This window comes from Lepus europaeus, chromosome 1 (genome assembly GCF_033115175.1).
Source record: "Lepus europaeus isolate LE1 chromosome 1, mLepTim1.pri, whole genome shotgun sequence".
NCBI lineage: Eukaryota > Metazoa > Chordata > Mammalia > Lagomorpha > Leporidae > Lepus > Lepus europaeus.
This window is the reverse complement of record NC_084827.1, coordinates 143,638,720-143,659,091: the sequence shown is the minus strand read 5'-3', so window position 1 is coordinate 143,659,091 and position 20,372 is coordinate 143,638,720. Positions and strand designations below refer to the sequence as shown.

The 20,372-nt window shown below is 41.2% G+C and overlaps 2 protein-coding genes across 4 annotated transcripts in view; one reads left to right on the top strand and one right to left on the bottom strand.

Moving 5' to 3' along the window:
• Positions 1-6,412: 6,412 nt before the first annotated feature.
• Positions 6,413-15,858, bottom strand: MAIP1 (matrix AAA peptidase interacting protein 1). Of its 2 annotated transcripts, none has more exons than XM_062189656.1 (5): positions 15,265-15,858; positions 11,411-11,482; positions 10,874-11,000; positions 8,887-8,988; positions 6,413-6,795 (listed from the first exon to the last, which is right to left on the bottom strand). In XM_062189656.1, exons 1-5 carry the CDS (start codon positions 15,718-15,720, stop codon positions 6,767-6,769), a joined length of 786 nt encoding a protein of 261 aa, XP_062045640.1. In that variant the 5' UTR covers positions 15,721-15,858; the 3' UTR covers positions 6,413-6,766. The 2 variants fall into 2 exon arrangements, with proteins under 2 accessions (XP_062045640.1, XP_062045631.1); XM_062189647.1 differs by having other exon boundaries at positions 8,887-9,034; positions 15,265-15,851.
• Positions 15,824-20,372, top strand: part of TYW5 (tRNA-yW synthesizing protein 5) — a 24,021-nt gene continuing 19,472 nt past the window's right edge. The window contains exon 1 of one of the 2 annotated variants that reach the window (XM_062189637.1): positions 15,824-16,072. In XM_062189637.1, the coding sequence (XP_062045621.1) occupies positions 15,951-16,072 (122 nt within the window). In that variant the 5' untranslated portion in view covers positions 15,824-15,950. The remainder of the gene's footprint in view (positions 16,073-20,372) is intronic. The other variant, XM_062189630.1, reaches the window with a different exon arrangement.

Genomic DNA, 20,372 nt, shown 5'->3' with positions numbered 1-20,372 from the left:
GTGCGTAGGGAGGAAGATGAGCCGCCACTGAGCAGAGGCTTCATGCGTCCCTTATGTAGCATTAAAAAAATAAAGCCATTTTTGTTTTAATCTAGTGAAACTCAGAGGTTGTTGATTAGTGCAGCATAAACTGTATTTTTTTTTTATTTGACAGGTAGAGATATAGACAGAGAAAGAGACAGAGAGAAAGGTCTTTCCACCGCCGGTTCACTCCCCAAATGGCTGCCATAGCCAGCGCTGTGCCGATCTGAAGCCAGGAGCCAGATTCCTCCTCCTGGTCTCCATGTGAGTGCAGGATCCCAAGCACGTGGCCATCCTCCATTGCCCTCCTGGGCCACAGCAGAGAGCTGGACTGGAAGAGGGGCAACCGGGACCAGAACCCAGCACCCACATGGGATGCCGGCGCCGCAGGTGGAGGATTAACCAAGTGAGCCACAGCGCCGGCCCACAGCATAAACTGTATTAACCTGATTAATGCATCACACAATCCAGGAAAAAAAAAAAAAAACCTGCTGAGAATGGGAGTAGTTCCACTGCCACTGAATGCTGTAACCTATGGTTTCAGCAACAAAGGAGATATGGGCAAAAGTCTCTCCCAATTTGCCCTTTGCATATAAACCTTTAGCACCAACCAATTATATTCCTAAAAATTTTTGTGGAGCAATTTCCATCAGCTACTCGCCTCTATGCAGGAAAATCTGTCAGTAAGCAAAGCCATCCTCCCATTCCTTAGTGGCTTCATACCCTATCAACTCACTGCCACTTCTGGTATTCAGATTCCACACACAATAGCTCCACCGTGTGGTACTCAGAATAAATGACATTTATTATAGGACCAAAGAAGCAAGATTACATAACCAATAACACCATACCTGAGAGGAGGACTGACTGTACGTGATAAAAATCACATCCAGCTTGTTAGAGTGTCAAGCCAAAAGCAAGAGAAAGAAACCTTTCTATCATGTGAACTAGAAAATTCAAGAGCAACGAGGCTCTCTGATTTATTTATACATTCAATTAATATTTACTGAGTTCCATTGTATATCAGACATTGTTTTAGATCTTGAGAATACAGCAGTGAACAAGAAAGACAAATTTCTATCTTAATTGAAAATATAGACAACGGGGAAAATAAACAAAATAATATACATTAATATCAGGTGGTGGTAAGTGCTATAAAACACAATAGATCAGGACTGTGGCACACAGAGTGATTGAGGAGGGGTTATCTTAAACAGAATGGACGGAAGTAAAAGCAAAGAGCCCACACTGAACTCTCCCAAAATTCCTGTAGATGAATTTCCAAAATTCTCAAATACTCATAATCTAAAACATGAATATCCTCTTACAGACATGCAATGTGAAAACATCTCAAGATGCTCATATTGTGGCCTCTAAACTACATTGCCCTGAGAAGAAATCAAGATGCCTTGGAGAAATGACTGATTCCAGGTCTGAGACATGAAGTGGACCAAGATCCTGGGATGATTTCGTATGCTGGAAAATACAGAAGCAATCAAAGACCAACATCAGAGTCATGTTAGTCTTCGACCTGTGATGCAGATTACAGAGACTCCTAGAAAAACTGGGGAGAATGTAAGCCTCCACAGGAGTAATAACTGTAATTGATATGACACTGGGTAAATAAAATTATGAATTCGATACAGAACGGAACCCCAGAAATTTCGTGTAAGGATTGAGATTTTAGAGAAGCACGGAGTCATGAATATGCAGAGGAAGACTCTGAAGTCGAGCAAAGAATGACCAAGACCTACAAGCTGAGCAGTTACCAGAGATCCTACAGGGCTAGGAATTAAGTTCCCTCCAGACAGCAGGGGAAGTTCTGCCTGTTTGATCAGTCGGTCTATCCAATAGAGATCCCATGAAGACTATTTCATAATAATGGGGCTAAACTCTCCATAGAGTCAATACTGCTCTAGGCAGACTGTGATAAAGCTCAGAAGAAATGCTCAAAGGTTTCAGATTGAAGCACAAGGGACTGAATTGACTACTCACCAAAACAAAGCTCATTATTCTTTTCAAGGAGAACCATACTCAGATATTCAATGATGTAACATTTGAAGTTCATCGTCCAACCAAAATGTATTAGACTAAGAACCTAGAAAATGTAACTTATAATCAAAATAAAAATAAGTTGCTAGAAATAGTTTTTTAAAGATTTATATGATTTATTTTAAAGGCACAGTTAGAGAGAGAGGAGAGAGAATCTTTCATCTGCTAGTTCACTAACCAAATGAACTCTATGGCTGGAGTTGGACCAGACCAAAGCCAGGAGCCAGGAGCTTCATTCGGGTCTCCCATGTGAGTGGCAGGGACCCACGTGATTGGGCCATCTTTTCCTGCCTTCCCAGGCACATTGGCATAAAACTGGATGAGAAGTGGAGCAGCCAGGACACCAACCTGCACTTATAATTCGATATGCCATATGACTCCTATCAGGTATTTTTCTAAATGATAGTTATGAATTCTTCCTGATAGTACTCCTGCTTCTTATGGGAATTCTCAACTGTAATAAAACTAACTCAGGTACTTACCTTGATGGGTTAATAATATTTTTCAACTTGCTATAGCAATGGCTACCTTGAAGGGAACTTCTGATATTTTAGAAAATTAGGAAAACTACTAATATTCAAAATTCAATAGTCAACTTCTTGGATATGTTGAGAATTGATGACAAACATTGATTTCAATCATGTCTTTCTCAAAGCTCACAGCTCACTATCACGCAAACTTTCCGAAACTATTCTCCACCTATATATGGTACAGAATCTTCACCACCCACTGAAGTCCTTGCTATTCCTTCTGCTCCTGGCTTCCTAAATGTGATACCCCTTCCTCAGAGTTTTTCTCAACAATGCCATGGTACAGTATCTCCTTAAAAGTACTAGATCAGAAAGCAGGTTGCTATTAAGTTGTGCTGGTTAATTTTAGGTGTCAACTTAATTGGACTATGGAATATCTAGAAACCTGGTAATATTCACAGAAAAAAAAACAGAAAGTTTTGTCTTACAGTGAAAAGTGTCTGGTTATGCAATGATGTGAGTAAACAGCGAAAAAAAAACCTTGAGAAAATATATATAAAAGCTCAGTTTTGTATGTAAACAAATGAAGGCCCTGTCTAAGGCCATAATTCAACAGTTTGACACATGTCAGAGACCCTTGCTTATTGCTTCAGAATTAGTATAGCCTCAGCTGATTTAGTTAAAAGCTCTTCAGATCAGGTACTAGGAACATCTTTAAATATGATAGTATTAGATGCAATACTGTTACAATAGTTAATCAATTAGTTTGAGAGGCAGTGAGATAGAAAGCTCCCATTTGCTGGTTCATTCTCCAAATGCCCAAGGGTCGTCGGCTGGTACTGAAGCAGGGAGCCTGGAACTTAATCCAGGTCTCTGCTGTGGGCGGCAGGAACTCAAACCCTTGAGTCATCATTACCTACTGTCTCCCAATCCCTTTCTGGATTACCAGGAAGTTGGAGTCAGGAAATGCAGTTCAATTCTTATTCTGAACTGAAAATACCCAATGTTTTTCTGCCAATTAATTAATCACAATGCTGTTATTTTTTCTTTATTAGTTTAAAAGAAACTCTATTACCCTTACCAAATATAAAAGAAATTTGTGATAATTATTTTTGTAGTTCAAGAAATGCCTATACTTATAATAGGTCCTTTTTCTTTTTTGAATATTTATTTATTTTATTTGAAAAGCAGAGTTACAGAGAAAGAGGGAGAGACAAGAGATCTTCCATCTGCTGGTTCACTTCTCAAATGGCTGAAGTGGCTAGGGCTGGGCCAGGCTAAAGCCAGGAGCTAGGAGCTTCCTCTGAGTCTCCTACATGGGTGCAGGGGCTCAAGGACTTTGGGTCATCTCCTGCTGCTTCCCCAGGCACACTAGCAGGGAGCTGGATGGGAAGTAGAGCAGCTGGGACTCCTACAGGTGCCCATAAGGGATGCCTTCCCTGCAGACAGTGGCTTTACTTGCCACGCCACAGCACTGACCCCATAATAATAGGATTTTAAACACCCCAAACCAAAATCAGACTTAATATAATTTGCTGAAATGTTTTATATTAAAAATGAATAGGGAAAACATAAGGCCAGCTTTTTAAGTTGCAGTTAGAGTTCAACTTCCTCCCAGATGCCATATATAATAAAATGTTCCCATTTTAAGTTGTTTGACAACTGAATAAAGTTGTTTGACAACTGAATAAATCCATAAATCCATATAACCACTACTGCAATCTACACGTATACAATTTGTCACCTCCCCAAACCTCCTTCATACAGCCTTGCAGTCAATGTCCAGTTCCTCAACCCACCTCTGCCTCAACTACAGGCACTTTGCTTCCTGATAGTTTTATATTTCCAGAATTACACAGAAATAGAATTATGGATTAAGTAAAATAAGTGCTTTCATATCTAGCTTCCTTGTCAATTGTATATGCACTCATCGACTGAACATTTGGGTCTTCCAAGTGGGAGTTAAGAAAAAAAAATTGCTAGTAGTAGCCAAGTACAAGGCTTTATGTGAATGTTTTCACTTCTTTTGGGCAAATACTTAGGAATAGAACTGCTGAGTCTTCTGGTAAATATATAACTATAACAAACTGCACAGCCATCTCCAAAATGGCTGTAGCATTTTGCATTCCTACCAGCAATGTATGAATTCCAGTTGTTCAACATTTTCATCAACAGTTGCTATTGGCAGTTCTTAGTGTTATTTAAACCATCCTAGTGGTCCTGTATCTTGTGGTTTTTGTTTTCCTAATGACTAATGGTGTTGATTGTCCTTGGTAATTCGAATGCTAAAAAAAAAATCTATTCAAATCTTCTGCCCGGTTGAGCTATTTGACTTCTCATTATTGAGCTGTAAGAATTATTTATATGTTCTGGATATAAGTCCTTTGTCAGATACACGAATTGCCAATATTTTCTCCCAGTCTATAAACTGTCTTTCAATTCTCACACTGGTTTCTATGAAAGGGCAGTTTTAATAAATACCAGTTTATAATTTCTTTCTTTCAAAGTTCACATTGTTTACATCCTAAGAAATCTTTTACTATCCTAAGCTAGCAAAGACTTTCTCTTTCAAGAATTTCTAGGTTTCACTTTTGGGTAAATCTATGTCCCAAATCACATTGGGTAAGTCTGTGTCCCAATTCATAATCTACATTTTGTATTGAAATTGTGCATGGTGTAAACAGTTGAGGTGCACTTCCCAGATTAATGAAGTTATTCATTTGTTCGAAAGACTATCTTCCTCATCGCATTACTTCAGGGCCTTTGTTAAAAATATTGTCTACATACACACAGGCCCATTTTTGAGCTCTATACTATCCATCAGTTTTAACATTTCTTAAAAAGCATGTCCTTTGGTAACAATTTCTCTTTTATTCATTGTTTGAAAAAGCTTTTTCCATCTTCATATCTGAAGGGTATTTTCTATGGAATATAGAATTCTAGGTCAACAGGTCATTTTTTTTTTTTTTCTTTCAGCACTCTAAAAATGCCATTCTATAGATTAAGAAAGAAAAAAAAAAGTCATCCAGAGCTTGGTTCCTGTATATGGAATGTCTTTTTCTTTTTCTCCAGCTGCTTTTACATCTTGCTCCAGTTTTCAACAGTTCTGTTATGATGTACCTTGATGAGACTTTTAAAAATTTATCACCTTGCTTGTTGGATTACTTGCATTTGTGGGTTTATAGTTTTCATCAATCAGGAAAAAATTCAGCCATTATTTCTTAACATATTGTTTTTGTCCTAACCCCAACTTCCAGGACTCCAAATAAAAGTATCTTAGAATAGTTGTGGTTACCCTTCAGGTATCTGAAGCATTGCTATATTTTTTTCCCTCTGTGCTTAAGTTTGTTTTAAGTTCACTGATCTTTAGTTCTGCAGAGACCAGTCTGCTATAACTGTCCACTCCTTCTTACCTGGGTAGAAACCAAAGAGGATCAAACAGCAGTAGTGAAATAAATCTTACACACTCATATTAATGTTACAGATGCATTGAATACAAATAAAATAATTAAATATTGGTAACTCAGAAATGTGTAAGGGCTGCCACCTGCAATGCCAGCACCCCAAATGGGCACCAGTTTGTGTTTCAGCTGCCCCATTTCCAATCCAGCTCCTTGCTAATGCACCTGGAAAGCAGTGAAAGATGGCCCAAGTTCTTCAGCCTCCGCACCCACGTGGGAGGCCTGGATAGAGCTCCTGGCTTCAGCATGGATCAGCCCTGGCTGTTGTGGTCATTTGGGGAGTGAATCAGAGGATGGAAGATCTCTTTGTCTCTCTCTTTCTCTAACTCTGCCTTTCAAATAAATAAATAAATAAATCTTTTTTTTTTTTTAAAGAAATGTGCAAGTAACTTTTAAAATATCATCTTTATTATGACTATAAAAGTACAGATTGTGTGTGTTGTGTACATAATACTAGAAATGATATTAAAAATGACACCAACAATGTGTTGTTACTGTTTCTTTTACTTTGATCTCTTTTAAAGAAGGTAGTAACAGTATGTGGAAAATGCTTTACTGTATCATATCAATATACTGCAAGAAAGTATTTCACAATAATATAAAAGTAACCCATAGACTTGATTAAGTGAAGATCAAATGACCCAAATACTTTTCTTTCTCAGTTTTTCACAGCAATTGCTCAAAGTCCATTAGCTGGTTTTTCCAAGAAAGATTATTCCAATAATTTTGGGTGCTCAATCCGTGCAATGGTCCAGTTGGGCTTTACTCCTTGTGTAAATTCTCTCTGAAATCTAGGAGAAATATTATAAAGAAAACTTTACATCAGCCAAAATACTTCTTGATAACTATATAATTTGCAAGGTTAAAAGCAGTTTTTAGCAACAAACTAATGGTTAATGGCATATAAAAACAAAATAAAGTTTAACCAACCAGTCCAATCACAAAAAATGTATCCATGAAACTGAAGTGCATTTTTAACTTAAATGAGTATTTTAATAAACTGATCTACATTCGATGTCTTCAAGCTTCTGGGAGAAACTTGAACATTATTTTGTTATTAAATACTGGGAATAGGGGCCGGTGCTGTGGCACTGTGGGTAAAGCTGCCCCCTGCGGTGCTGGCATCCTATTTGGGTGCCGGTGTGATTCCTGGCTGCTCCACTTCTGAACCAGCTCTCTGCTATGGCCTGGGAAAGCAGTAGAAGATGGGTGAAGTCCCTGGGCCCCTGCACCAACGTGGGGGGACCCAGAAGAAGCCTCTGGCTTCTGGCTTCGGATCAGCGCAGCTCTGGCCATTGCAGCCAGTTGGGGAATGAATCAGTGGATGGAAGACCTCTCTTTTTGTCTCTCTCTCTCTCTCGGCCTCTCCTTCTCTCTCTGTGTAACTCTTTCAAATAAATAAATATATCTTTAAAATAAGTAAATACTGGGAATAACACATGCTTTATGTGAAGAACAGTAAGTTGGACTATTGATGTAAACAGAACTTCAAATATATAATTTATAGAAGATACTATTTTTCAAATAATACCAACTTAGGACTAAATAGTGGAATTTGATTTATATATACTTATTAATCTTGAAAAAAATGTTTATGAGCTATCTATGGTCTTAGTGGAAGATCAGAAGAGACTAAGTTTAGTATTACTGATAGTTATTATAAACTTTAATTATAAACAAAGTACTAAAAAAAGAGAATTCAGGAATTTAAATTAAATAAGTATTTATACAGACTATTTTGAGTAATTACAAATGAGGCAAAATTTTAAAAACACCCATACTTCTTTCAAGAAAACTGAAAAAAAAAAAAAATGAAGATATAATTCCCTTTTACTTTAGTGAGAATATATTATCTTTTTTAGGTTATAAGATTTTTTTCTTATAACCTAAGAAAGAAAATGGAATTTATTATTTTACAGAAAATATATATAACTGGCATCATAACAATGGTATTGTCTTTTAAATAAATATTAAGTTATTTATCCACTGACTTTTCCAAACTTTAATAGCACAAAAAAATACAGCACAATGTCTCTTCTAAATAACCTGCTAACCTTCTACTAGACAGCATCTCCTTGAAGGCCATGTTCCTTCGGTTTTGTAACTGAACCTCAACTGGGGTAAGGGAAATGTGTTGAACGAATGAATGATCTACATGGACACCACAGCAGACTGTAGTTTCCAAAGAAGGCCACAACCACATCTCCCATCCCAGGTGCTCTTAGGCAATGTGGCCTTGCCATATGTTGACCCATAAGGTGGTGGAACCTCTCCACAGACTTTAAACTGTACAGGGCCTGTGACTACTTTGACCAATAGAACCTAGCAAAATTGAGGTTACTCTCATTCTGGGCAAAGCCCTTTACTGGTCTAGAAGCTTCCATTTTCTGCTTGTTGGAATCCAACCATGTAAAAGATGCAACTAGTCTGAAACCACCAGGAGCCAAGCCACAGAGAGAAACCCTGGAGAATGAGAGGTTATGCAGAACCCTGTGGGCACCAACGTGCCACACGGGAACGAAGACACCATCACGGAAATGAATTCTCCAGCTGATACCAGGTGAAGCAAAGCAAACCACACGGCAGAGCCTTTCCAAAACTCCTGAGCACTGAAACAGCAGGAAACACAATGGCTGTTTGAAGCCTCTGAGTTTGGGGTAGCCTGTGATGGACAGCTGACAAACCATTTAAACTCAGCAATATTACCTCTTCCTAACTTCCCAATACTCTTGTTCATATCCACTGTGTCTTTATGACCTTTTCTCTTCACAAATAATGTGTGCAGTTTCAATTCTTTTCTTCCTAAAGCTCCCTTTAATGATGAGCTCACACTATCTTCCATTTTCTAGACAGAGGAAGCAAGGAAGTATAATTACACTTACTCATAGCTTGCACTAAGAAGTTGTTTAGTTTCCACATTCTGATCCCCCAACTTAACTTGGAATACACTGGCTCCACGTATAGTTTCATTGGGGATGTTGGCACTGGTTAGATACCAAAAGCACATCAGGATGTTAACAAACTTCCTTCCTTAGGGAAAAAATACACAGACACATGTACAAAGACAAATCATATTAATCTATCATTCATATATACAAAATGAAATTGGTAATTGGCAGTGGCTATACAGTTATTACAGAGAAAAATCTGTACTTATTCTGGTGTAACTTAAGATATCTGTAAATTCTTTACTTTTAGAAAATTCTTAGGGTTTATGGCATCAGTAATAAAGTTACTATTTACTGAGTACAGACTTTAATGAATTTTAATTTGTGGCATTTTCTAAAGCTACAATAATATAACTGATATCTATTGTCAAACCAAAAATGAGGAGGAAAAAAAAATCTATTTTTTGCTCTTACGTAATTAACTTAACCCAAGGGCCAGAAGGAAGAATGGCTCCTATTCTATTCTAATTCTTTTTGCTATGCCTGGTGATTCTGATGCTATCCTGTGTAAAAATCAGTTTGTGACCATGGTGTGGCCATGCAAATAAAAATATTAGAGGAGGGGGCAGGAGGTTGGCCCTGCAGGTAAGATGCTAGTTAGGAAGGTTGTCTGCGCCCCCTAATGGAAGGCCTTGGTTTGAGTCCCAGCTCTGGCTCCTGATACCAGTTGACTGCTAATCTAGACTCTGCTGATGGCTGAGGTCCTCAGGTTCCTGCCACCCCTGTGGGGGACCTGGACTCAGTTCCTGGCTCCCAGCTTCAGCCTGGGCCAGTTGTAGATGCCATGGGCATTTGGGAATGAACCTGTAGATGGGCGCTTTCTAATTGTCTCTTTCTTTCTGTCTCTCTGCTTATCAAGTAAAAGTAAATAAATGAAACATTAGAGGAAAAGAAACTATTTATTAATAAAAATATCTTTACAAATATTTCAAACTAATGTGTATAAATAATTTTTGAGGAAGATTTAAAAGCAGAAGTTTGATTTCTCCTGTATCTGGCACAGAAAACATATGCAAATGTGTGTAGAAGGAACAAGTCAAGGAACTTTTAGGAATGCTATAGGGAAATGTATGCACTGGACAACAGAACCAATTCCTTCCAACTTTTTTCATTATCTCCAAATAAGTTCAGCTTGGGAGTTCTGCAATTAGTCTAATTTTCATACCACTCTCTAGCTGATATGATCTTATTTCCTTTTACTCCCACTCTTTCCATCTAACAGGTAGCTGGTAATTTAAAATGCTCAATTGTTTCTTTCAAGTTAGGAAATATGAAACATTAACATTTTAAGTTTAAGACATAGTAACAACTAGTCCTAAAAAGTGATATTATTATCACTTTTAAGTAATGATGTTCTCTTCTGTGAATTACATAGTAGTAGGAAAAAGTTCTCGATAGCAAGGTATTAGAGGAGTGGGAGTTTGACAAGCGGTTATTGCATTCCTTACTGGAGTTCCTGGGTTTGAATCCCAACTCTGCTTCCGCTTCTAACTTTCTGCCAGTGTTGCCCCTGGGAGGCAGTGGATGATGGCTCAAGTACTTTGGGTCCCTGCTACCCAATCAGAAAATCCAGACCAGTTCTGGGTTCCTGGTTGTAGCCTGGCCCAAGTCCTGCTGTTGTAGCAATTTGGAGAGTAAACCAGTAGATGGGAGATTTTTCTCTCTCTGCCTTTCAAATAATAAATTAATTTGAAACTTAAAAAAATTTTTTTAAACAGGGAGGCATAAAAAACTATTTCCATATCTTAACTCTTTTGGACTTAGGTCTTTAAAGAATTACTATATAATTTCTTCTAAATTCTCTAAGTATCAACTATATACTTGTAAGTACATACTTAGAGAACATAACTATTTTGTGACTATCCTCTACTTTAGCTAAACCAGCTAACTGTGGATCTTTTACAGTATGCTCCAGCATTACCTTTCTCATCATAGTAAATGGAGATGTCTCCTGTTGATGTATATACAATTTCATCTATGTCAGCAGCAAGGGCACTTTTATGGTTATCAGGTAGAGAAGTAACCTTTTCTTTCAATACATGTAGTACCTATGTTTGGAAAAAGCAACCCATTAGTTCACCAATTCAATTCTTAAAATCTTTTCTAAAAGTGATCTTTATCATGAAATAAATTTTTCTAAGTATTTTAAAATTTACTACCGAATTTATTCATCGTCAGAAGCAATGCTGACAGGCATCTAATCATTCAACTAGATGACTCCTAACAGAACATTCAATGTAAGAGGAACAGAAAAACATCACTCTTCCTTACTTACATGCTAAGTAGCAGGAGTCATTTCACGGTTTTGTATGAACCAAGTTACCCATTGGACAGATATACTACACACACTACTTTGGCTGCTAGCACACAATTTTTAAGCACAAATATGGAAAATGTTTATTATTCTACTGCAAGAGAATAATATTATTTTTAAAGGAAAATTAAAATAATACTTTACCTCTTTGGCCACAAGTTCTTCCAAAAGATCAAATTTACACTGTGATAGCAACTTGGATACATAAGCAAAAGCCTTGAAAAAAAATAGTGGGAGGATGGTGGCAATTATTATTTCAAAATACTACAGGATACTCATACTTAAATGATTAGGTTTCTCAGACTATTTTGTAGTATAGATGATACACATCAAGTACTAGTATACCAATGTCAGGCATTATTCTTTCAAAATTGGCTAACTTTCCTTTTATGGCCTTCCCACATAGTAATAATTGAGCTGACTACTAATTATTTATCTACTCTTAGAACCTGGGGAGGGGCTGGTGCTGTGGAATAGTGGATAAAGCTGCTGCCCGCAATGCTGGCATCTTATGTGGGTGCTGGTTTGAGTCCTGGCTAATCCATTTCCAATCCAGCTCTCTGTTGATGCATCTGGAAAAGCAGTGGAAGATGGCCCAAGTGCTTGGGACCCTCACCTACATGGGAGACCCAGAATAAGCTCTTGTATCCTGGCTTCAGTCTGGCCCAGCTCTGGCCATTGCAGCCATTTGGGAGAGTGAACAAATGGATGGAGGATCTCTCTCTCTCTCTCTCTCTGTCTCTTCCCCTCTCTCTGTAACTCTGCCATTCAAACAAAAAGAAATAAATCTTAAAAAAACAAACAAACAAACAAAAAAAAACAAACAGAGAAACCTGGTTGTACACATGAGATGCCTCAATAAAACCTTCCTATAAAATAATGGTAAGCAGTTGACTGTTACATAACCCTTGCGTAGTTCGCAGTTGGGCAGCAGGACAGTCTAGACTGTACTGGAAATCTGGAGATGTGGGTTGTAGTCTGACACTCATTAAGAGAGATGGGGGGCCCAGTGCCATGGCTCACTCGGTTAATCCTCCACCTGCAGTGCCAGCATCCCAAGTAGGCGCTGGGTTCTAGTCCTGGTTGCTCCTCTTCCAGTCCAGCTCTTTGCTGTGGCCCAGGAGGGCAGTGGAAGATGGTCCAGGTGCTTGGGTCCCTGCACCCGCATGGGAGACCAGGAAGAAGCACCTGGCTCCTGGCTTCGGACAGACGCAGCACCAGCCATAGAGACCATTTGGGGAGTGAACCAATGGGAAAGACCTTTCTCTCTGTCTCTCTCTTTCACTATCTATAATTCTACCTGTTAAATAAAAAAAAAAAAAAAAGAGAGAGAGAGAGAGAGAGAGAGAGAGAGATAGGGTAAGTCTGGGAAAGTGGGAGGCAAGAGAAAAAGTTTCTAGTCTAAAACTCTGTGGATCCCAACTTTGAAATATCAGTCTTACCTTAAGTTGGAGGGAGGACTAAACTACAATTCTCTACATTTCCTAGCAATGGGAAATGAAAGTGTGAATTAAGAGATAACTGGAAGTTTAACACTTAGAATGGGGTAGGAATGCGATGATTCGAGGGTATACAGAAGAGCCTCTTCACCTGATCTGGGAGGACCACAGAGGACTTCCTAAAGGAAGGGCTGGCAGGAGAAAGGAGATGCCCAGGCACAGCAGTCATATGTGTGGTATAACTGTTACAAGCTGAAGTGTGCTCTCCCCATTCACACCCAGAAGCCTTAGCCCCCAGCACCTCAGACTGTATTTGGAAACAGAGCTGTCAAAGAGATGATTAAATTGAAATGAGGTGGTGGGCTTTAGTCAAATCGGACTTATGTCCAATAAATGCAAGAAATTTAGGCACACAAAAATAAACCAGGGGCAAGACTGTGCAGAGACACAGCAAGATGGCATTGGCAAGACACGGAGAGAGCTTCAGGAAAAAAGCCCTCTTGGCAACCTGACATTGAAATTTCTGTTGTTCAAGCCACTGAGTCTGTCGTCCTTTAATATGGCAGCTCTAACTAATAGAATTATGGAGTTGAGTTTTAAGAAAATGCACAAATCCAAATGGATTCAAGGATCCTTTGTACAAACACTTCAGAGCATTCAGGATTCAGATATGATGTTTTGGTAAGGCTTCATATATGGAAGATGGGTGAATATTTGCACAAAAGAAACAAAGACGGTTAGATTCTCCTCTGCAGGGCCAACAAAGATTAACACCAAGTAAATTAGCCTAAAAGATGATTATGAATCATGAAGGGGCTGTCCCAGTAAGGCCTTGATGACTTAGGGGTGTCCAACTTCCAAAGACTTTCAAGAAGCAGCCTTCTTTTTGGTGGAAAAGGTTAAAATGTGCAAGGAAGATAAAAGAAAACAAACAGAATATGGTTTGATGGTAACAGGGAAAATCTCACGTCATATGCACCTATTACTTTCTGTAGCTAGTAAACACTTGTACACATTAAATCACCCATTCCGCTCTCACATAACGAATAGAAGCTTGCCTGGAGTGCATTTAACTGCCTCAATCTCTGGTAATCTGGAGGACCAAGACTGCTCGCGGCGTGAATCACTGAACAGATCACTTCACCTGTCTGAAACGGATTCATTTGTAATCGAGGACTAAGCGATAGGTGTCTTTTTGGTTTTCAGGTTCTTTGGCTAAAAACAGAAATCTTAATGGATATGACCTAATTGATATTCAGAGTCCAAGGTAACATCTGATGGCTGAGAGTAGCCTAAGGAGAAAAGGGAAGTGGAGTCGAATAAGAATAAACTAGTTATGTTTTTACATGAGATTATTCCCAAGTCCTAGAATTACACCCACATGAGGAAGGTACAGTTGTATCATGACAGGGAAGTTTTTGGCTGCGTCCTTAATAAGGACATAGGTGTTTGTTTAAGAACTGATCTGTCTGATCTGAATGGCACATTCAAGTAACCACTTGTTTTAAGGGAATTGCTCAATATTTGCCATGGCTGACGTCAGACAGAAGTCAGAATAGTTAACTGACCAAAGGTGCCTTAGGCACACAAAAGTACATACAGATTAGCAGACGGAGTGGAGGCACTGCTTAATAACAAAGGGAGAGGCTAAAACAGGCAATAGCTGGAGAACCACTACAATCAGAGTGACCTCCCAAAAGTCCCATGCTCCTCTGTTCAGGGCAAACAGGGAATGAGGTCTTCCTCTTGCTCAAGGTGTTGAGGTGACTTCCATTCCTTACTGTCACAGAAATGAGCTGGTACAATCACTTATGTGTTATGGGGTAGACAAACTCAAATGTCATCAGTGGACACTAGAGAACAGTAGGATCTCACCAATTTCCCTCCGCGTGGATGAAGGATTTTGAGAACTGACATGAGTAGAGGTTTGTCCCTCGTTATGATGTTGGGTTGGACATTTTAACCAAGCTTGCCCTTTGCTTTTAAAATTTTTTGTATAAACTCATACAAGAGTCAACAGTCAACTCAAGGAAGCAGGAGGTAACACCGATTACATAAAGTTGAAAACATTTCATTTACAATCGATAGGTCACATAAATACATACTCAGGGCTGTGATTACAAAAATAACCTGAAGTAAATTAAGGGTGAAAATACCAATGCTAGTGTACAATCAGCACTGTAAAACGATCCCACAGATGGCATGCTCTTAGCGTAGGTGGAGGTATGAACTGGAAAATGAACAGTGGCTTCTACTGTCTATCGATAGCTCTGCAAAGTTTGGGAATGACAAACTCTCTAAGAAAGTCAAAAGAGATGGCCCCTCATGCTAGCCGAAATGCATGTACACGGCACATAACATCAGGACCCACAGCGACCATTAGCCTGGCACGAGGAAGACAGAGCAACCGGCCATTCGGAAACAGGGACACAACTGACAACGTCAGGGCTGCGAATTGCCAAAGCCCGAGCTCTGGTTTGGTGCCTTGGGGGTCTCAGGACGTCTGCACGTGAGGCTGCAAGCGCAAGAGGCGGGCGGGGCAACCGCGGACACACCAACCTGCTTCGCCCCCTCCGAAAACTCTGCGATGCTGAACTCCTTGTCGAAATACGCCCAGATAAGGAAGGAGTAGATTCGAGTCCGAACCCAGTTGATGGGGTTGGAAAAGCCCAGAATGATCATCTTGGTCTTCTGGCGCGGCTGCGGCTGCTGCTCGGTGCTGTAGCTTCGCCCCGCGCGGGCAGGGAAAGCAGCCAGGGCTGCAGGGAGTCCCGGGGAGCTCAGCCAGGGCCGCCGGGGGCCCCGCGCGGGCAGGGCCGAGGCCAGCGAGGCCCGGGCGCTGCGAGGAGAGCGGGCCGCTCCCGTGCCGAGGCGGCGGCGGCAGCAGCAGCAGCAGCGTCCGGGCAGCGGCCACCTCACCTCGGCAGCGCCGGGGGTCCGGGAGCCGGCGGCCGCGCCCGGGAGCGAGCGCGAGACCAGCCAGCGGGGGAGGACGAGGCGAGCGGCCAGCGCCATGTTTGCGCCCTCTCACCCCTCGGCCGGCCTGTGCTGGCTGGAAAGAAGGCCGGCTGGAACCCACCTCAGCCGAAGCGGACAGAGAGCGCCTGGAGACCCACGTGAGGCTGCTGCTGCCACCCCTGGTGAGTCCGCCCCATCCCGCGCCGCAGCACACAGCCCCTGCGCCGGCCCTTTTCTCCCCGGGTCGTGTTTCCGGGCGGATCGCGCGCCGGGGAACGCGTTGGAGCATGGGAACTTCCCAAGCTTTGAAAGCGGGCAGGCGTGAGCGACCATGGCCGGCGAGCGGGTCCCGGTTCCTCGGCTCGAGGGTGTCTCCGAGGAGCAGTTCTTGCGGGATCTGTACCCACAGGTGAGACCCTCGCGCGAGGCCCAGGGAGACCCCTTCCTTCCTTTGGGGGCGGGGGCTTCGAGCCCTCTCAGGGTAGGGAAGAGGCGAGGGGCGGCAGACGATGGATGGTTGTCGACTGAAAAACTGCAGAGGCAACATCTCCGGAGGAGGAGGAGGATGGCCGTGGAGAGCCGAGTGCGCGAGGCCTTTTTGCCCAGGCTCTCTGCACTCTGGGGAGGCTGTGCCGTAACTGGCAGCGATGCCCAAGTGTCCCCTTTGGCTCGCGCCCGCAGCGTCTGCCGGGTTTCCTGACATTTCGTTCAGGATTCGCGAACGGCACCTGTCGGTTTACGGATTTGGAGACGCAACTTTGGACTCCGCCGAGCCAGCAGGGAAGACAATGGGAATCCCCCCCCACACACACACTCGGGAAACTTCCCAGTGGAAGTTTCTTGGATTTTCAGCTAACCTGGGTTCACATGTCGGAAACTTTTATGTGCAGTTCGAGTCAGGTGGAAAAGGGAATTTTTATTTACATCGCTTTGCAAGGGAGGAAAACAGACCTGCGAAAAACAGGAGGAGGCCAGCAGGTTTAAAGCCAAAAAAAAAAAAAAAAAAAAATTCTACAGGACTACAGCGAATCTGTTTATGGTAGAGAAAAAACCAGCAGCAGTTTTCTTACGCGGTGTTTTTCCATCTGGGAGGGTGATCTGAGCGTTACTGAAGTCAAGGATGCAATTTCTCTTTCTTTCAGTAATTAGCAGCCTACAGGAGAGGATTCAGACCTTCACTTATTTGCGGGTCTAGCGCTGGATGGGTTGTGCTTGACCGCCAGAGCCCCTGTCGCATGAGATGTTAGTCATAAAGTGTGTACTGGGCAGTGTTATGAAAATGGAGTGATACATGTGAAAGTGTTTAGCAAAAATAGTTTGATTTAATCTTCCCAAAGCATCACCAAGTTTCATAAAGTAGAAACTTACAAAACAATAGTCTTTGACCATAGTGCAATAAAATTAGAAATTAATAACAAAATGGTTTGAAAAAAAATGCCTTCTACCTGGAAACATTAAAAAGAAAAGTGTGAAGGGGATAGGCCTATCAGATTTTTTTTTAACATGTTCTAATAACATAGTTAACACTATATGTGGTAAAGATTATGAATAGACCAGGAGAATAAAATAGAAAATCCATAAAAATGTCTCACAATTGCATATCCAGAAACACATATATATGTATATCCAGAAATAAATTTCACACTTTCGCATATAATGAACTTGACTTTTCAAAAACCACTGGTCAGATATTGACCTTTTTAAGTAGAATGCTTTCGGAGCAGTTTTAGATACACAGCTAAATTGAGCAGAAGATATAGCGACCTCTCATATACTTCCTGCCCTCACACATGCCTCCCCTACTCTGTTCTCAGTGTCACCCACGGGAGTGCTACCTTTGTTACCTTTCAAGAACCTACATTGACACATGATTTTCACACAAAGCCTATAATTCATGTTAGCTTTTACTCTTGGTTTTGTGCATTCTGTGGGTTCAGAGACATTTATAATGGTATGTATCCACCAGTATAGTATATAGAGTAGTTTCACTCTCCTAATGGTGCTGGGGCAACTGGATAGTCATTTTGAAAATAATAAAATTAGATTTGTATGTCACACTATACATGAGAATAAACTCCAGTGGACCAGAAATATGATAAGAAGCTATACAAGTACTAGAAGAAAATAATGGGTAAATTCCTCAATAATTCTAGGTCTAGGGAAGTCCTCTTTTTAAAAAAAGATTTATTTATTGCCGGCGCCGCGGCTCACTAGGCTAATCCTCCGCCTTGCGGCGCCGGCACACCGGGTTCTAGTCCCGGTCGGGGCACCGATCCTGTCCCGGTTGCCCCTCTTCCAGGCCAGCTCTCTGCTGTGGCCAGGGAGTGCAGTGGAGGATGGCCCAAGTGCTTGGGCCCTGCACCCCATGGGAGACCAGGAAAAGCACCTGGCTCCTGCCATTGGATCAGCGCGGTGCGGCGGCCATTGGAGGGTGAACCAACGGCAAAAGGAAGACCTTTCTCTCTCTCTCTCTCTCACTGTCCACTCTGCCTGTCAAAAATTAAAAAAAAAAAAAAAAAAGATTTATTTATTTACTTGAAAGGTGGTTTTACGGGGTGGGGAGGGGAGAAGGACAGAGATCTTCCATCCACTGGCTCACTCTCCAGATGGTCACAACAGCTGGAGCTGTACCTGTGGGAAGCCAGGAGCCAAGAGTTTTTTCCAGGCCTCCCACATGGGTGGCAGGGGCCCAAACACTTGGGCCATCCTCTGTTGCTTTCCCAGGAGCATTAGCAGGGAGCTGGATTGGAAGTGGAGGAACTGGGACTTGAACCAAGCACCCATATGGGATGCCAGTGGCACAGGTGGCAGCTTTATGGGCTGTACCATGACTCTGGCCCTGGAATTTCTTTCTAATTGTGACTCAAATTCAGATATAATAGAATATTTGTATGACAAACACTGTCAACAAATTGGAAAGAAAAACAGAAATTGGGGAAAATATTCACAATATATATACAGAGAAATAGAAATTCATATACAAGAGTACATAAAACAAAAGGGTATCCTTTCAAGATTTTTTTTAAAGATTTTATTTATTCATTTGAGAGGTAGATTTAAGACAGAGGGAGAGACAGAAAGGTCCTCCCTTTGTTGGTTCACTCCCCAAATGGCCACAACGGCTGGAGCTGTGCCAATCCAAAGCCAGGAGCCAGGTGCTTCTTCCTAGTCTCCCACGTGGGTGCAGGGGCCCAAACACTTGGGCCATCCTCTAATGCCCTCCCAGGCCACAGCAGAGAGCTGAATTAGAAGAGGAGCAGCCGGGACCAGAACCGGCGTCCATATGATGCCGGCGCTGCAGGCGGAGGATTAACCTACTGTGCCACGGACAGACCCCAAGATTTTTTAAAATAAGGAAAGAAAAAAAGAACAAGCTGATTCAGGACTGTAGAGAGAGTGTTTGATGATTTCCTATTCACTAGCAAAATTGCTTTTGTTTAATGAGCAGAATGAGTAGGAATATCACTATAATGAATGTTTGCTGAAGCTTTCTTTGGTATTCTGCTAAAATTTTAGATAACTTTCTGCAAACCTTCTCAGAAACAAGCAGATTGTTATTTTCTTTCTCTCCCCTCCTCTGCTGTGTCTTTCTTCAGTCCTCCAGAAAATCAGACAAAATACTTTTCTCCCCGCTCCCCTGCTGTATCTTTCTTTAGTCTTCCAGAAAATCATCCCAAAAAACTGTTGCATACCACTTCTACCTCTTGGTAGTGATAGCTTTGGTTGTGCTTTGTCATAAGGATTATAATGATAAAGCCATGTTTCATCTTCTCTTCCAGCTCTTCCAAGAAATGTTGCAGGATCTTGATCCTACTCGTTGAAGATTTCTCTGCTTTTGTCTGTAGCTGATTGGGATTCAACAGTGTAGGCACCTGTCAAGAATAAAGTTGACTGAACCTTAATTAACCTTAATTTTTCAGTCAGAATTGTGTAAACTGAACCAATGGAGATTGTTAGCAGAAAAAACAAAGGCCCAGGCCACTTGCTACTTGAAAGTCAATACTCAAGAGATAATCGTTCATGCAAAGAAATCAGTTTTATTCAAGAGGCTAGTAACTTGAGGGGCAGGTGGACTTTCATTGCAAAGACCTTCCAAATTCTGAAATTAGTAGGAGGACTTTTTCAAGGAGAAAAGGGGAGTTGAAGAAGGTTAGGGAAGACAATGGGCTTAGTAGGCTATGGGCAGATTTCAATGGTCAGTTGAGATAATTCTGAAATTTGCCAGGTAGTAGTCTGTTATGGGCCTGATATTTACAGCTGGTAAATATTTAAGGTCCTGCAACTTTAGGTGACTTCCCTGACATCAGTCTCTGGAATTCTTAAGCAGTATTATTTACCTGTGAAGTTAAACATTTAAATCTGATTAAATAACAAAGTCAGCTGTTAGATTTTGTTAAACAGAAAATGGAGCCACTTGAATTCTGGATGCATCTTGTCTGTGGTATTGACTGTTTCTAGTTTGATCACCAGTCCTTTTCATTTGTGGCATGAAGATTTTTTTTTTTCAAACAATTTGATGTAGATGGTTTGCTGCTTTGACCTTTACCTTCAAAATTGTCTCAGCCTTCATCCCTTCTTGAAGTGAATTTTCCTTTTGTGAACTGCTGAGTTATTGGGGGCCTTGACCTCATAAACTTTTCATGAAGCATTAGTGATTTCACCATTCTTCCAACCAAGTTTTACTATAAAATTAATGTTTGTTCTTGCTT

Coding starts and splice junctions, on each gene's coding strand:
- MAIP1 (XM_062189647.1), bottom strand. CDS start 15,720: ATGGCGCTGGCCGCTCGCCTCGTCCTCCCCCGCTGGCTGGTCTCGCGC. Junction 11,483..15,264: donor TTTCGGAGGGGGCGAAGCAG/GTTGGTGTGTCC, acceptor TTTTTTTTCAAG/GCTTTTGCTTATGTATCCAA. Junction 9,035..10,873: donor CATTTACTATGATGAGAAAG/GTAATGCTGGAG, acceptor TTTTTCCCTAAG/GAAGGAAGTTTGTTAACATC.